Below are 17,255 nucleotides of genomic sequence, written 5' to 3'. Positions count from 1 at the left end.
ATATGCAATAACAATAACTAAAATGATTGTATGCTGATGAAGGTTCTTGTGGGGTCCGTGTGTTGATGTGGAAGGGTGAATGTGTCTAGAGATATATATATTTATTTGATTTGTTTATATTTTAAATTACATTTTATTGGATTACTTTCAGTTATTATATATATTTTTTTTATATATGATGCGCTGACTGGAGAGCACTTTTAATTTCGTTGTACATAAGTTATACCGAACACGGCACATACCTGAAAGCAGCCAGCTCCTCTGACAGCACTGTGTTTTCTCTCTCAGATGCCGTCAGCTGAACCACCAGAGCTGCCTTGTCTCGGGCCAGTTCTGCTCGACTGCGGCCCACCTCCTCTAACGCCACCTCGTTCCTCTGGCCCTCTCCCTGTGAGAGACTCAGCTCCGAATTCAGAGAGGTCACCTCGCCACAAAGCTGTCAATAAAGCCCAGACAGAAAACAGATCGACTGTTTTAAAATAAAAATCTAATTAATGTCTGAAGGATCATTCTGTTCTTGTTAAAAAAGACTATTCGAGTTTCAAAGATTTTGGGACTGTTTAGGTAAAAATGGATCCACATGGCCTCATAAAATGAGCTCAAAAAGACTAAGTCATCCAATCAGTAATGATAATGTGACACATAGGGCCTGATTTACTAAAGGTTTGCGTGTGTAAAAACGTGTGCAAACTTGACAGCACCCGCAAACCAAGTGCCAGCTGATCTACTAACGGCGTGCAAAGAGGACTGCGCCTCTCAAATGAGCAAAATAGCACACGCAATTCATTGAGTACTTTTGCCCTGATGAATAATCAATATGGGGCGTACCCGCCAGAAATCGCTAAATACTGGGAGGGGAAAATGCAAATTGGTCCATTTACCACACGCAATGAGATTTACCAAGCCTGAAAGTAATTGCGTGGATTGTGATTGCACTGTATTTAATAAGTTCGAAAGGAAGGTGCTAATCTCCACATGCAAAAGGAGAAATATTTTATTTGAATGTTAAATCGAGTATTATTCAGCAAAAGGTTGCCACAGGAGGCACATTCATTTTTTTATTTGTGATAATAAATAAATCACGTGTTTTCATGGAGAAAAAAGTGTTTCTCATTGTGCGCCTGTATTTGTTCTGCAGTTGTCATACCCCGGTGTTGTGCAGTATTCAGCACCCCTGCCGGGAAAAGCACCCCTCGTCTGACAAAAATGATATTCTCATTCCGTGTTCTGTTCATGTTCTGTTGTCCATGTTCTGTTTAGCGTCCAGTTTTGTGTTAATGATTCATGTTTAAATGCGCTCATGGATTCCACAATAGTCATACTTTCCCACAATCACAATCACATAACAAAAATCGGGTAAATGGTTATTGATGTCATTAATTAATAGCCTGCTTACTGTGTTGTCTTCCATAATATTTGTAAATATATATAATATAAACTCCTAAGTATGTGTTTGTGTGAGTGTGTATATATAAATATATTGAAGTGTCAGTGTGTTGTTTTTTTTCTTGGTCTACTTACCATTGAATATACGAGGGGGTGCTTTTCACGGCAGGGGTGCTGAATACGGCACAACAATTTGCCTCTTCCACTAATATCTCTAACTCCAACTCTAGTCTGCGCTTGTGACTATATCCTGCTTTCCATCCAGACTCTCCATGGCGCAAAGTTTGCGCCGCAAACCGTAAGACGCGCAACACCTCATTTAAATACTGCTGTTTGCACCTGTTATCAATTGCGCACGCAATCTTAGCTGATCACCCGCAAAACACACAACAACAGCACGCGCAAACTTTTTCAGTGCACACGCAATTTAGTACTCTTTATTTAGGATCTTAGTAAATCAGGCCCTAAGTCAGCCAATCAGTAATGATAATGTGACACATAATGTGTTATGTACCTGTGTGACCTTCTCCTGCAGCTTAAGTCTCTCAGCCCTGAGACTCTGCAGCTCTGCGTCCATCCCGTCCCGGCTTAGCTCGCTGTCCTGGAGCGACTGGTGCAAGCTGCTTCGGGTAGAGTCCAACTCCAGCCTCTCCTGCTCCAGCCGGACTAGCTCATCCCTGATGGTCAGCTTCTCCTGCTCCATCTCCCGTCTCTGAGCCTGGAGGGCTGCCTTCTCCTCCTCAAGCTTAGAGAGAGGTCAAAGTAAGACACTAAAGGCCTAAAGTGGAAACGGACGTTATCCAACAGATTGATACTGATGAAGAAGCTATATTTGAAACCTATATGTCTGAACCTATTTCCTGTTCTACTTTCCCTTTTTGTGTTTGCAACTTCTTAAAACCCTTAACTATCAAGAGGTCAGCCAACAGCATGCCATCAGAGAAAAATAAATTCCTTATTATTATTATTTTATATTTCCTTGCCACTGTTTGTCTTAAGGTTTTTCTCCCACTAGGGGAGTTTTTACCTGCCATTGTTTAAGTTATGTTTATGTAATAATTGCTCGGGGGTCATGTTCTGGTCTCTGGAAAGCGCCTAGAGACAACTGTTGGAATAGACACTATATAAATAAAATTGAATTGAATTGAATTATATTCTTTATGAGGCTCTAAAATCTCCCTACCTGGAGGATGTAGGTATTGAGGTCTGCTTTGTCCTGGGCCAGACCCTCATTCATGCCGCACATCTTTACCAGAGAGTCTCTGAGAGCAGCATCCTCAGACTGCAGCTTGCTGAGCTGCAGAGACAGCTCTGTGTTGCTGCTCACAGCCTGCAGGGAAAATACAAATCACAATTAAGTGTAAATAATAAAGGTCAAGGACTCAAAACTAAGTCCGATGACACCACCCATGACTCTTTATGTCAAAACATTCAAAAGTTATGGCAGAGAATAGGGACTATCAAATATCGACCAATCAGAAGAAGGGACGGGGCTAATTTGCACCAATTATGTTCAAGGACTCAAAACCGAGTCCAATGACACCACCCACGAGTCTTTATGTCAAATCATTCAAACGTTTTGGCAGAAAGTAGGAACTAACAAATATGGTCCAATCAGATGAAGTGGGAGAAAAAAATGCCCATCGTCGCAGGATCGAGACTCACATTTTGATATATAACACACCTGGGTGCACGTTACGGTTCGGGCCGCATTAACGGCCGAAGAAATGGCATAAATTGCGCCAAAATTACACGATTAATTCAAAATGGCCGACTTCCTGTTCGGTTTCGGCCATGGCGCCAAGAGACTTTTCTTTAAGTTGCGACATGATACAGGTGTGTACCGCTTTTCATGTATGTACGTCAAACCGCATTGCGGGGCTTGAGGCACGAAGTTTTCTAGGGGGCGCTGTTGAGCCATTAGGCCACCCACCATTAATGCAAACCATTAAATATCAAATTTTTCGCCAGGCCTGGCTTGCGTGCAAAATTTGGTGACTTTTGGTGCACGTTTAGGGGGGCAAAAAGGCCCTCATTTCGTCGGAAGAAAAACGAGGATAAAAACAAAAACTCCTACAGATACAATAGGGCCTTCGCACTGTCAGTGCCTTAATTAAAACAAAGACAGAAGAAAACACAAGAGTGCAGAATGATAAATATACTGAAGTTAAAAGGGAGCTGTGTTTTTCTCACTCGAGCATGAGCTTCAGACAGTTGGGCTCTCTCCCGCTCCAGCAGCTGCCTCTCCACCTCCCCCTGCTGGTGAGTCTCCCGCACTGCAGACAGCTCCCCTCGCTGCACCGAGCCTCGACTCTCGCTCTGCTCCCACTGCTTCTGTCTGGATCCAGACACCACATCTCTTATTATGTATTTTAGGAAGGGCATTTGTTTGAGTGCGTGTTAAAAAACAAATACCTATATACACACATGCTTTGAGCAGAGAGAGAAATTCAAAGAACAGTATTTAAGCAGCACATAATAAATAAATAAAAAGACACTGTATTTTACACACCTGTTTAATGTGTCTAATGATAGCACTCACTAATATTTTTAATTATCCATTGAACATATTTTAAAAGTGTACTCACAGAAAGAACACACGATTTTGCACAGGTGTTAGTGATTATTTTATGTCTCCTACTTGTGAGGGTGTACTAAGCGCTACTTCCTGAGACATTTTAGGTAGAACTTAATAATAAAAATTGTTCGTGATATAAAGGTTTTCAGGTCAGCTTCGATATTGTTCTGTGGTCAGGTGCGTTCATTACTGATTAAGAAAATAGCACAGAGAGGTCTGGAGAAGTACCGGAAGTCTTCAATGGATTCTTTAGGGCATGTGCACAGTGTGCTGACGGCACTAAACTTTGTGGATTAGTCTTCAAATCGCTATCCATTATCCTGCTTACATCCTCTGAGTCTCTGCCTTGGCTCGGTCCCTCTCCTGAATGGCGGCCTCCCTTTCCTCCCTCTCATGATCTTGCTCTCGCTGTGCAGATGCAATGGCCAGCTGAAGCTTCTCGCAGTCCATCTGCAAGATGTGGTTGCTGCTCTGCGCTGCCTGAACAGCTTTCTCCAAGTTAACCTTCTCACTGCATGTGGGGAACACATCAGAGAGCTGTCGGTAAAACCCATGCAGGACACAGTGATGGGGAGCAAACAGTGAGCAGTGTTGTCAGTAAACCTGGCAAGTGTGTCTCTATCCTGCTTCAGACGGTCCTTCTCCCTCTGCGCCACCTCCCGCTCTCTCTGAGCAGCATCCCTCTCTCGCTGCAGGGTTTGGCTTTGCTGTTCTGCTTCCCTTTTAGCCGAATCGGACTCAGACAGCTGTTTTCGTAACTGCAGTGCAGACGACTGGGTGGAGACCAGACGGCCTCGAGCATCCTGAAAGCATGACAGTTGAAGTGAAACATGATATTATATACAAACACTTATAATAACAGTTAAGATGTCACTCTATGGCATGAAACTAGTTTGATATTCTCATTTACTTTTTTATTTATGACCACAAATATCAAATAAACAAACAACTTTTTCTTTCAAAGAAATATAACAAAGCAAATACACAACATAGTGTAAAGTATATATATATATATATATATATATATATATATATATATATATATATATATATATATATATATATATATATATATATATACACAGGACTGTCTCAGAAAATTAGAATATTGTGATAAAGTTCTTTATTTTCTGTAATGCAATTAAAAAAACAAAAATGTCATACATTCTGGATTCATTACAAATCAACTGAAATATTGCAAGCCTTTTATTATTTTAATATTGCTGATTAATTATGGCTTACAGTTTAAGATTAAGATTCCCAGAATATTCCAATTTTTTGAGATAGGATATTTGAGTTTTCTTAAGCTGTAAGCCATGATCAGCAATATTAAAATAATAAAAGGCTTGCAATATTTCAGTTGATTTGTAATGAATGCAGAATGCATGACATTTAATGCATTACAGAAAATAAAGGACTTTATCACAATATTCAAATTTTCTGATACAGTCCTGTATATATATATATATATATATATATATATATATATATATATATATATATATATATATATATATATATATATATATATATATATATATATATATATATATATATATATATATATATATATATATATATATATATATATATATATATATATATATATATATATATATATATATATATATATAAAATAAATACATTAATTAATTAAAGTAAAAAAAAAATGTAAGTGTGTAAGCATGAAAGTACAATCTTTCTACCGATTTGTTTTGCTTTCTGATACACGTCCAGGTGCCATCAAACCAGTGGCAGCTCCGAGCCATGCATCAACATCCACGGTGACCATATATCAATAAGTGAATCCATTTTCAGCTGCAATCTAGTTGTAATCCTCTCCATGACATAGACCTCATTAACCCTTTGCTGCCACTGTTCCATCTTGGGGGGCTGTGGCTGCAACCATAGTACTGTTATTGTTTTTTTAAGCTACCAAAAGTAGTGTCCTCAAGAAAGAGGATTTATTTTGCCCCATTTGATATCCTGTAGGCAGGGAGTTCCGAGATAAATAACAAAATAAATAACTAACTAATCATTTTAATTTTAACATCAAAATATTTTCGATTTCCCTTTTAATATCTTTCCGCTACACCTGCGGTTTTGGGCAGGCCCACAATATATGTGAAACGTCTCCTCGGTGGCCACAGCCCCTCCAACATAGTTCTGAAGTTCCATATTTAGATGTTATAGCTGGAGTTCTCAAATATCTATCTTTGATCTTCCAGTCAAATTCCCTCCAGTTTGGACTCTTTGTTACTTTATGACCAGTTAGACAGGTTTCATCCTATTCGTTTTCACTAATTATTATATTCAGTTCAAGTTTATTCTCAAAATCTTTATTTTTAAGATCTCAGTGTTGTATGAAACTTTGAAATAATTCCTTTCTTCAATTTTTCGCCAACACTCTTTGTAAGAGCTTTTCAGTATTTGATAGTTCCCTTAATATATTTTCCCACTCCTTATTTTCTCATTGACTTTTAACTCTTTTTTTGGTTGTTTGTTTTCTTTTTACAGTTTTAAAGTTAATTTGAGAAGGGGAAACCTAAACTTCAAATCTTTCGTTTTTGTGTATCAGTTTGTGGAATCAAACTGTGGAATGATTTGAATTTGGAGTTAAAAGAATGTACAAACATAAAACAATTTAAGAAGAAATATAAAGACATAGTTTATTTGAGGTATAACTGTGTTTAAAGATCATCAGCTGTGTGTGTTTTGCTATTTCGTCATGTTGTCTTGTATGTTTGTATAGATATACGTATTATATTTATATCATAGTTATATTTATATCATAGTTACTGAATATTATATTTATGATAGAGCTTACATTTGGTATTAAACAGGTTATTTTTGTAAAAATGATATATTTATACAAATTAGTGTATAGTATAAAACGTAAATACAGGCATATAATTTATGTTTAGTTGTGGAAAGGGGGTGGGATTAAATAAGTTTATACTTCCTCCCACTCCTTTTCGAACATTTAACTGAAATATGTTTTTTGATGTGTTTTTTTTTTCTTTATGTGGTGGAATGCTCACCTGTATTTGTTTCTCTTATCTTTTTTTCTTGTTTTTTTTTATACATGTTCGAAATAAATAAAAACGAACGAACGAACGAATGAACAAGAATGGAAGAAGAGGGAGAACAGGAAGTTTTAGGAATTGTCTCCTCAAAGTCTGTCTCTCATTTATGTCTTAACTTTTCCTCAGTGGAAAAAACCTCAGATGAAACAAGTCCTGCACACAGTGACTGTCATGAGCAGCACTCCCACACAGAGCGTTTCTAAGGCGACCCATCACCTGCAGCTGCAGCATCATGGTTGTAACTGCAGAGCGGAGAGCAGACAATGCTGTATCGGGAGGAGGAGGCAGTGAGGAGGCTCGACGGGGGGATGAAAGCCTCCGAGGAGAGGAGTCGTGAACCAGCGACAGCAGCAGGGCCACAGAGTTGTCCTGATCCGCTTCTGATGACGTCTCTCCATCCGACAGAACCGTCTGTGAAGGGAAGCGTGAATGAAGCCCTTGCCAGTGGTGAAGGGGAGTCTTTTACTGTTATAAAAGAGTGTCTTACGTACCTGAGCGATGTCCCGCACTGTGTCCAGCAGCGTCTCAGTGTGAGCTCTCATCAGCTGCATGTCAGACTCATCACTGCCGCTCTGCTCCTGAAGGTTAACCAGCAAAGTGAGAGTGAGGAAGATTGGTGACGCTCCCTAAAAAGAAACATGCTTCATGACTGGCCCCTCACCTCAAACTTCCTCAAGAGCGTGGCAATTTCATCGTCTTTCTCCTCAATTTGACTCTTCAATTTCTCACATTCTCGAACCACGTCAGACAGCCTGATAGTTCACACGAAGACAAGTATTCAGCAAGTATTCAGCTTCATTCACAGACAGTCAGAGTTGGCCTTCAGGGGAGCGCCACACATCGACTGACCTGACATTAAGCTCACTCGTCTCTGTATCTGTTCTGGTCTGAAGGTTCATCGTCTCCGCTACTTGCTCTCTCAGCTGCTGCTGCAGCTGGACCTTCAGTGCCTTTTCCCGCTCCAGAGCCAGTGCGGCTCCCCCTTCCCGACTGTGCAGCACGGCAGACAGGCCGGTGCAGGACACCTGAGCAGAGTGGGACATCCGAGCCAGCTCGTTACGCATGTCTGACAAGTCTCTGAGATTAGAGATACAGAGGAGAGCAGATGACAAAGTGAGATCAAGCCGAACCTTATGTAACAAAACATGCAATTTGTAATGTTGATGTACTTTTCCGTGGCGCTCTTCAGTTCACATATGTGCCTCCTGAACCCGACCACTTGTCGCCACAGCTTCAGCAGGCGACTGTGCTCGCTGCTGAAGTAGCTGTGGAAAGACTGACCGGGAGGCCGATAAAACAACCAGTCAGCTATCATTAATTCACTTTGTTTTGTATTTAAAGTGTCTCACTGTGCGAGGAGCATCTCTCTCCAACCTCCTCTTCCCTCCTCCAGTCCGACTCCTTTTGTTCCAGCTCCTCCCTGGCTTTTGTCCAGTCGGCGGTGAGCCTGCGGATGTCCTGGCTGAGAGCCTCGTTGGCCAGACCGGCCTGCTCTAACTGCTCCCTCAGCATTGCATTCACAGCAGACAAACTGCTGCTTCTGAAAACACAACAATATTATTGCTGGTGAAAATCACATAACAAATATCTGCATACTGACTTCCTGATCCATGCATCTTTGCACACAATGTTTACGAATACTCCCATAAATGTGATTGGTTGGTGATTAGCAGTGATCTGATCTGCTGATATGAATCTGCACATTGATATACAGATATCTGCAGAAATGATCTCTGGTGTGTTACCTCTGCTGCTCTTCCTCCAGACGGATCAAAGCATCCTCCAGGTTGCTGCTGGTTTCATCCCGACCATTTGATGTTTCACTGTGACCCTAGAAGAAAGGTTTTGCATTAAAGTGATGTTTCAGAAGCCAGAGGTATGGACAAAAGTGGGTTTTCTTGTGATAAAATGAAATGCCTCTTACACCCACACTGTGTTTCTCCAACTCTGAGGACTTCTCCTGCAGCATCTGCTCCAGATCCCCACATCTCTTTTTGTACTGGAGCACCTGAAGCAGCAGGGCCACTGTTAGTAACAATTGTGCATCACTATCTATATTCCGGTTAATATCAAAACGATCCCTCGTACTTTAGCCTGCAGCTTCTGAACGAGCTGCGCCTGCCTCTGCTGCCCCTCCTGGTATGCGGTGAGTTTCCGCTTGTAGGCGGCTTGCTCCTCATCCAGCCGTCTGCGTAGTTCCACGGTCTGCTGAGCCATGCTGCGGGACTCGGGCGAATCCTGGTCATCATCTCCCGTCTCAAAGCGCAGCGTCTGCTCTAGCTGGGGTTGGTATTAAAGATAAGATAAGATTGTCCTTTATTTCTTCCTCAATGGGGAAATTCGCTTTGTGCAGCAGCAGTACACTCAACACACACATGCAGGGAAAGGGTAAAAAAAGTAAAAACTATATAATTACAAAATATAAACAGTATATATATTGGAATGAAAAATAAAAAGTAGTGCAGTAAGGGAAAGAAAGAAAAACTGTGCAAAAAAGGCAGGTAGGGTGTGTATGAGGTAGAAAGATGTAGCACATGTTGTTATTGTCCATTACTACTGTGAGCAGGCCTGGTTGTGTAACCAAGGACAAACGCAGGGAGTGAAATGTTTAATCTGACTGTTCAACAAGGCCTCCAGTTAATGAATTTAGAAAAATATTTCATCAATGCCCAAACCAATATTATGTTTACAGCACCCATGTGTCCAACTCTGTTCAGGTGAATTACAACTGATATCAAAAAGAGCGTTGGACAAGATTTTGTGCTGCTTTGTAATTTATGAACATGTGGACCTTTAGGCTGCTCTCGAAGAGACCTCTTGATTAAATTCCTTTAAACATAACAAATGACTTAATGACTGAATTGTATGCAATTAAAAAAAAAACGCTCATTCTTTGAAGATCATTATATTGCTGATGTGTTCACTAGAAACTGCAGCATCAAAGGTTTAATCCCGGTTGTAGACTTTTCTATCATCTGTCCCAATCTGTGACTAATATAAGCATTAACGCCACATAAGAGAATATGAATTAAAAATACTTTTTAAATAAGTCACTTAAAATCATATCAGTCAAGGGGAATGAGATTTCAAGTAGCAATTTTTAGTTTCCCTGCACTCTGGCCAACAGCCCCAATTACCGTAATCTTATTTGTACTTTTATAGATTCAGTCCGTCATGGCAGAGACGAATTATCTGCTTCTGTGTCTATTAAAAAGATTTCATTAGAAAAGAACAGCTAACAGTCCGACATCTTAAAATCCTTCGTAAAGGTTGTTGAAAGCATGAGAGGCTGGAAAACCACTGGAAACACTGGAAGACCCCAAATACTGGTAATTATTCTTTAAATGAGAATTAATTTCTTTGATAAAAACTGTAACTCTGACAAAGCAACCTTTGGCTTTTAGGTACTGGCCTGCATGTTATTTCTTTTTTTGCGGGGGGTTAATCATCTACATAAAATGAGTAGCGGCGCCCCCCACCACCACTTCATCCCTGCTCTCCAACGAAGCCCCTGTTTACAGTCGCCCAGGGCGACAGACGCCATGGCAACATTCCACTTGAGTTCATTCCACTGCCCATCACCTGGGAGATTTGATGGAAATCTCAGACAAAGAAAGCCCAACAAGAAAACAATGACATGGGAAAAGGGGAGGGTGCCACAGCATTCTCCTTGGCTTCAGTGCAGTCAGAACAGCTGGAGAGTTTGTGAGATGAAGACTTTTCATAAAAAATTTTGCTCACCAAGATGACTTTATTCCTAATTTGCCCTTATATATATATATATTTTTTTTTTTTTTAAATTCAAACTACTGCTCCCCCTTCACATCAGTTTTGCTTGATGATTTAATGGTTGTCATTACCCTTTCACTGATTGCTCCATACTTGATGGCCAGCTCGTCCCGGTCTGCACGGCTGTGGGCCAGCAGGTCCTCCAGCCTCGCCAGCTCTCCCTGCAGCACTCGGTTCTCCTCCTGGATGGAAATGACCGAGGACATGGCTCCTGCTGCTGACAGACAACAAACAAACTGATCAGGCAAAAGGAAGAAGACAGCATCTCGATATGACATAAAGTGTAGAAGACCAGGACGCTCACAGCTATCGTTGAGGTTCTTTGTGACAATCTCTCGCACTCTTGCTGGCAGACATGTAGGGGGAGCGTCAGGTGAAGGGCCCCTGACAGTCAGCCTCTTCTCCTCAGACAGAACACTCTCCTCCAGCCTCTGATGCAGAAAATACAAACATTTAGATGGCCAACTATGAGATATAAAATGTTGAGGACAGTCTATAAGCCCAATTACTGATGCTTGCCACGAGAACAAATGGTGCAACAGTTGTCACAACAGTCCACAGCTGCTGGGTATCACAACACAATGTCCGCCAGCACAGACAGGCATGCTGTAAACGAGCAGCAGAGATGAGACGGAGGAGCCTGGCGAGGATCACCTGCTCACCTGTATCACAGACTCCAGCTTGTTGGAGTCGGTGTCTGAGTTTTCCGCAGCGCTCATCGTGTTGGCAGCTATTTTAAAATCCTCCAGGGAAATAGGATTAACTCCAAGAGAATAAAACGTCTTCACAAAGCTCAGCAACTGATTTCTCCCCTCTTTCTTTTCTTACAACGGTTTGGATAATAAATAAATGACACGACCCTGCGCTGGTTATTTGTAGTTCTGCGTGCAGACAGAAGTTGCGGTCTCAGTGGAGCTGAGCGCCTCCGTCCCGTCGGCTCCTCAGCCAAGCGCACACAGAGATTGAGGACAGCAGGATTAGCAGGTTTTAAACAAAGTGCACCCCCCCCCCACACACACACACACCCCCAACACGGCTACTACACTCTCACTGCCTTCAAAACCCTCCACCACCGCTGCTATTCAGCTGTAAACAGAGAGGAGCTGAAGAGAAGGAAAAAGAAAGAAAAAAGATTTCAAAATCAAGTTAGAGGAGGGATAATTAGAGCAAGTTCACGGTAATAAATAAGTCAAATGAGTCATCCATTTTACATAAGTACAACAATGTAAAAATAGACTGCTTTACTCTAATTCTGACTTTCAAGATAGAGGTCAGAGCACCAGGACCAGGCTGAACCTGTTATCAATACACAAACTTTACATATAAAGGCCACATTGTTGTGTTTTTTTCTTTTCCTTTGCATCCTGCAAAGGAAAGTTCAGGAAGTTTTTCTTTTGTTTTTTGGGAGATTCAGTATCATCCTTGTCTACACAGTCATTTTTATGCCTTTCTGTTTTCTCTACTAATGTTTTCACTGAGATCCTCCTAGTATGCTACTTTTCAGTTGTCCATAAAATCAAATACAGTAAACGTCCGCTTCAGCAATAAGACAAACATTGTGAGATCAAAGAGTTGCATAGCAATATGCTGAGCTCTGCGGTTAACCTGCACTGCTGCATAAAGAGGTGATTCATTTTATACATTTTATTTTGAAACACATGGATCAATGGTTGGATGGATAGACAATAGAAAACAGAGAGGAAACAATACAAAATGTGGTGATAAAAAAATAATCATACATCCTCTTATTTGCTAAATAATTTTTTTTTTTTTTAGGAAACAATGTAACTATTTAAACTGTCTGGGAAAACAAAGAATTGTCTGTCTTGTTTTAGGCTGCAGGCAAGTGACTGACATCACAGCATTAGGCCAAATATAGGACTTTTGACTTTTTAAATAGAATTATTTCATTAACTAATTTTATGTTTTCTTTTCTACCCCTTAATCTGAAATACATCCAATTAACAAATCTAAAGCATTCAAAATATAAACAGGAACAAGACAAGTGGAACAAAGTGGAACAAAAAGTTCAAAAGTTCAAGAAAAACTGAAATAATGCCTGTAATTAAAGCCACTCTATGTAGCAATACCAATATCGACCACATGGGGGCATAGCGATCTTACGTGTTGCCAAAACAACAGACAATGACAATACTGTGGTAATGAGTGGGGATGGTTAGGCACGTCTTGTAACACTGCTTTGTCCCACTAGAGATGCACTTTGCTGTGTCTAATAGGCGCCAGCCATCTAGCTTCCAGGTTAAAACTGAATTAGAATTGGGTTGAATCCTATGTTGAACTAAAATTGATTGCATTTCCTCGACGTGCCGATAGAGGCTGTCTGCAAAACCAGGTGAATCTCCATTGACTTTCATGTTAAAATATCCAACTTTAGACCATAAATAAATATATGTACAACCTAATCCAAAAGACCAGTTTGGTCTCAGTCATTGGATTTCTCATCCAAGACAAGTCTAAGTGGGGTGAACTTTTTGTACCACATCTGAAGAATTTATGAAAAACAGTACATTTATTTCCAATATGATTGATTGAAGGTCGACTCAGCTGATGACTCCTCATCCATAACCCTCATGCTACCATGCTTAGCAAAGGAGTCTGTACTAACCCAGCGTCGGCTAAACGCAGCAGTGATTTTTGATTTTGCCATCGAATCAACATGTGAAATGCGATATTCTCCAGTAAACACCTGTAGGCAGCTCTGAAAAAATGTTGGCAGCGATCTGTTGAAGGAGCTGGAAGCCACGACTAACTTTGATTGACATAGGTTGGGTGCGTTCCAGATGACTTCGCGGGCAGTCTGACTGCGAGTACAGAAAGAAAACAAGGCTCCAAAACAGCTCCCCAGAAAGCAACGGGTCATGCTTTATTCATTGTTTTTTACAGTGTATGGGTCTAACACCAGGGGCTGACTCATGAACTTTCATGTGACCCATGTGACCAGAAGTGGTAGTGTTACACAGAGTGGCTTCTGACTGACGTCTCTGTTTCTGACTGCGAAAAATGCAGTCCGAAACAAATCATATAATCTTATGTAATGTAATGTACCATGTCAATTGAAGCAGATAAACTATTAATAGAAGGGGAATGATTCACTTAAGATCCAGTAATAGATAAATGCTTGGCACCATGAGAAAGTAATCTTGAGAAAATCATGTAGCAGGACTACATGGTACAGTATGTGTAGTTGTGCCATATTAGGTGCAGAACAATTTAGAAAACAAGAGGGTTCTTTTTTATGATTTGGCCCTCATCCACCACAACAATGGATTTGACATAAAACAACTAAGATGTTATCGAAGTATCCACATTCAGCTCTAATTGAAGAAGTTTCACAAAAATATGGCATCTATCATTTAGGAATTATGGCTATTGTAATTAAGGCACCTCTATTTTTAGGGGCTCAAAAGCTGTTAAAGTGACACACAACTGTAAATATAACCATATCTTTTAATGATCATTGTCATTGACTCCCTGAAGTCTGGAGCCTATGGACAACACCGAAGACTTCCTCTCTTGTGATGCTCTGCCAGGTCTGCACTGCAACACCTTCAGCTGCTCCTTGTTTCTGAGCCTTTCACCCTTTAGTTTTCTCTCAGTAACTGAAAAGTTGCTCCGTTGGATTGAGATGAGAAGACTGACATGACAGTTGAAACACAATTCAATTCTTTTGGCTTCAAAAACTATTGAGATGTTTTTACAGTATGTTTAGGGTCATTATCAATCTCCACTGTGAAGCACCAATCCTATAACGTTTGTTCTTGTTTCACATTTAGGCTGAGCATTGCAGTCCACATATTGATTTGGCAAAAATTTAACACCAGATGTTCTTCCTTATGCAATCCCACAAGCAACAGGGAGAATAAGCAACTCCATCAGGGACAGACCATTGCTTTAGTTGAACCAGGAACCTGCACTGTGAGGCAACGGCACCAACCACTCAGCCACCATAATCCCAGAGAATGCAACACCTCAGAGGTAATATTTTTTCTATTTCTATTACCAATTGCATCATCGATAAACACAGCTGTGCCCTTCCACTGGCAGCCATACATGTTACCATAACACTGCCTATATACTCTATATTTGAAACATGTGACAATCTTTAGATCGTTACCTGTCCCTGTTACTCTCCATAATTCTCTCGCGTGATTCTAATACAAGTTTATCTTGGTTTCATCTTGGATGGTGTTGTGAAAGGTTGTTTTTTTTTTAGCAAGGAAATTAGTACGGAATCATCTATTTTAGTTTTCTTCTGTAGTCTCCCAGACCTTTAGGCGCTGTTGGGCTCACCAGCGCTTTCGTTGTTTTTAAAGGGATTGTGACATGAAAAACAAATTTTTCTTGATTTTTTGTGTTTTGTTGGGTGTCTTGACATCAATTACACCCAAAAAACAACGAACTTTTAACATTCAGTGTATTGTGTGCTTTCTGGGATTTTCCGCATAACTATGCAAAAACGGCGCATGTGGTTTGGTGGCGGATCGTTACGTAACGATCCGCTAAATCACCGCCCCCTCCACCCAGCTCCCTGCCTCCGCTCCTCTCCAGCGCACCATAAAGGCTGATTTATGGTTCCGCGTTACACCGACGCAGAGCCTACGGCGTAGGGTTAAGCGGCGACGCGCACCGTACGCTGAACCCTACGGCGTAGGCTCTGCGTCGATTTAACGCGGAACCATAAATGAGGCTTAACACGGAGCTGTTTAGAGCCTCTTCTGTTCTAATCACCGGAGGAAAACTGCTAAGAAGACCCGCGGCCACTGACTGGACTTAAGATAAGGGGACAGTGCTGCTTGCATGCCTTTATTTTTATGATTGTTTGCTGTGGTTCGCCCTCCTGCTTTTCCGTGCATGCTTCGCCTGTCGCTCCCGGCTTAACTCTGCGACGCCGCTGTGAGCGTATGGCTGGAGGAGGAGGTTTGGAGGAGGAGCGGAGCAATGATTGACAGGAAAGGGGGAAAGGAAGCGTTTTTCACGGCGCAAAAAAACACTGTAATAAAAAGCCAGGAAAAGAGTACTAGAGTGAAGTTTTTCTTGTTACACTCTTTTAGACACATTTGAGGGATGTTGGCCAAGACTTTTGATAGTGTTAAAAGCATGTTAAAAATGAGGTCACAATACCTTTAAGGAGGTTTTTGACATTGCTTACAGATTTCTTTTGTTTTTCTTCAGCCAATGTCGGCCTCCTTTTCTTACATTGGCACTTTCTTGGGCTTCATATTGATAGCTCCAGCTCAACTAGTCAACCATTGTATAAATATCTTTGAGCCCTTGAAAACTGAGGTATTTTTCTTGAAATTGCTGCATTTCCTAAAGGCTAAACCACGTCTTTTGTGAAACCTCTTAAATTAAAGCTGTTATTTTAAATCCATTGTGGTGGTGTATGATAAAAAAATCTAAAAAAGAAACACAACAAAAAAACAATTCCTAAAACTAATGTTTTAGTAATTCATAATTAATGAGTGATTGCTAATTAACCCTCCTGTTGTCCTCATTTTCTGTATACACCCTGTGTCCTCCGGGTCAAAATGACCCGTCTTCACTAAACCCTCTAATATAAGCAGCTTAATTGAATTATAAACACCACATTTCATTTGCTTGAAGACACACCTTGTCCTTCACCACAATATGTGTGAATACCTGAGTTTTCCCTCTCCACTTGTATTTCTATAGCTTAAGTTCAGGTTTAGTCTTAATCCAAATTCTCATAAACTGTCTCGTTTGAACAAGTAATTAGTGATTACTATAGTATTGTTTGTCATAACAAATCAATTTTAACAGTCATTGCTGGTTCTCATTTTTGAGTGCCTAATAACTAATTGTTTCCTTGTAAATGTAGGGTGTGAGTTAATCAGCAATAGCTTGTAATAGATCCTAACCACCAGTTAGTTTCTCATTTGCTCCGTTGTTGTTAACCTGTGCATACAACAAATTCTGTTCTTTAGTGCAATATTACCTCAAAACATACCGTCAAAAAGATGCTTCCTAATTTATATTCATTTTTTAAATATTTGCTAAACATAAATCTTATTGTTTGGGCATTGGAATGGTTGTTTACTGTTAATCATTTGTAGTTCACATGTAGGGAACTGAAATATAACAGCTATTTTGTTTAGTTTTCCTTGAATGGAGCTATGACAAGCATTAAATAAAAAAGAAAAAAACGACTGCACTGATTTTTGTTGTGTTTGAGTTGTCATAGTAACACACAAGGGGATCACTGTGCCGATACACCCCCACCCCATTTCATTCTACCATCCCCTCTGAAAGACACATTTATACTCCTATAACCTTCTTGCATATACTCATTGAGACTACAAGCCCCCTGGAAAACAAATTACAGCATTATCCACCATATACTTAAACTTGTGAAATAATTAATATTATTGTTGTGC

General features: G+C 40.5%; 1 protein-coding gene across 4 annotated transcripts in view; it reads right to left on the bottom strand.

The window, feature by feature from the left end:
- LOC133448482 (rootletin-like) overlaps nucleotides 1–17,255 on the bottom strand; it is a 33,218-nt gene that overhangs the window by 14,505 nt on the left and 1,458 nt on the right. Inside the window, exons 1-18 of one of the 4 annotated variants that reach the window (XM_061727050.1) lie at nucleotides 11,502–11,813; nucleotides 11,144–11,270; nucleotides 10,911–11,056; nucleotides 9,139–9,330; nucleotides 8,975–9,058; nucleotides 8,796–8,881; nucleotides 8,425–8,590; nucleotides 8,220–8,326; nucleotides 7,900–8,127; nucleotides 7,712–7,802; nucleotides 7,542–7,628; nucleotides 7,267–7,461; nucleotides 4,568–4,767; nucleotides 4,293–4,475; nucleotides 3,580–3,724; nucleotides 2,570–2,716; nucleotides 1,901–2,131; nucleotides 243–436 (exon numbers count right to left, since the gene is read on the bottom strand). In XM_061727050.1, the coding sequence (XP_061583034.1) occupies nucleotides 243–436; nucleotides 1,901–2,131; nucleotides 2,570–2,716; nucleotides 3,580–3,724; nucleotides 4,293–4,475; nucleotides 4,568–4,767; nucleotides 7,267–7,461; nucleotides 7,542–7,628; nucleotides 7,712–7,802; nucleotides 7,900–8,127; nucleotides 8,220–8,326; nucleotides 8,425–8,590; nucleotides 8,796–8,881; nucleotides 8,975–9,058; nucleotides 9,139–9,330; nucleotides 10,911–11,056; nucleotides 11,144–11,270; nucleotides 11,502–11,558 (2,666 nt within the window). In that variant the 5' untranslated portion in view covers nucleotides 11,559–11,813. Of the gene's footprint in view, nucleotides 1–242; nucleotides 437–1,900; nucleotides 2,132–2,569; nucleotides 2,717–3,579; nucleotides 3,725–4,292; nucleotides 4,476–4,567; nucleotides 4,768–7,266; nucleotides 7,462–7,541; nucleotides 7,629–7,711; nucleotides 7,803–7,899; nucleotides 8,128–8,219; nucleotides 8,327–8,424; nucleotides 8,591–8,795; nucleotides 8,882–8,974; nucleotides 9,059–9,138; nucleotides 9,331–10,910; nucleotides 11,057–11,143; nucleotides 11,271–11,501; nucleotides 11,814–17,255 lie in introns of those variants that run through there. The other 3 variants (XM_061727052.1, XM_061727051.1, XM_061727053.1) reach the window with 3 other exon arrangements.

The sequence above is a fragment of the Cololabis saira genome, chromosome 8, assembly GCF_033807715.1.
Source record: "Cololabis saira isolate AMF1-May2022 chromosome 8, fColSai1.1, whole genome shotgun sequence".
Lineage (NCBI taxonomy): Eukaryota > Metazoa > Chordata > Actinopteri > Beloniformes > Belonidae > Cololabis > Cololabis saira.
The sequence above is the reverse complement of the archived record's forward strand: the minus strand, read 5'-3'. Positions and strand labels throughout refer to the sequence as shown.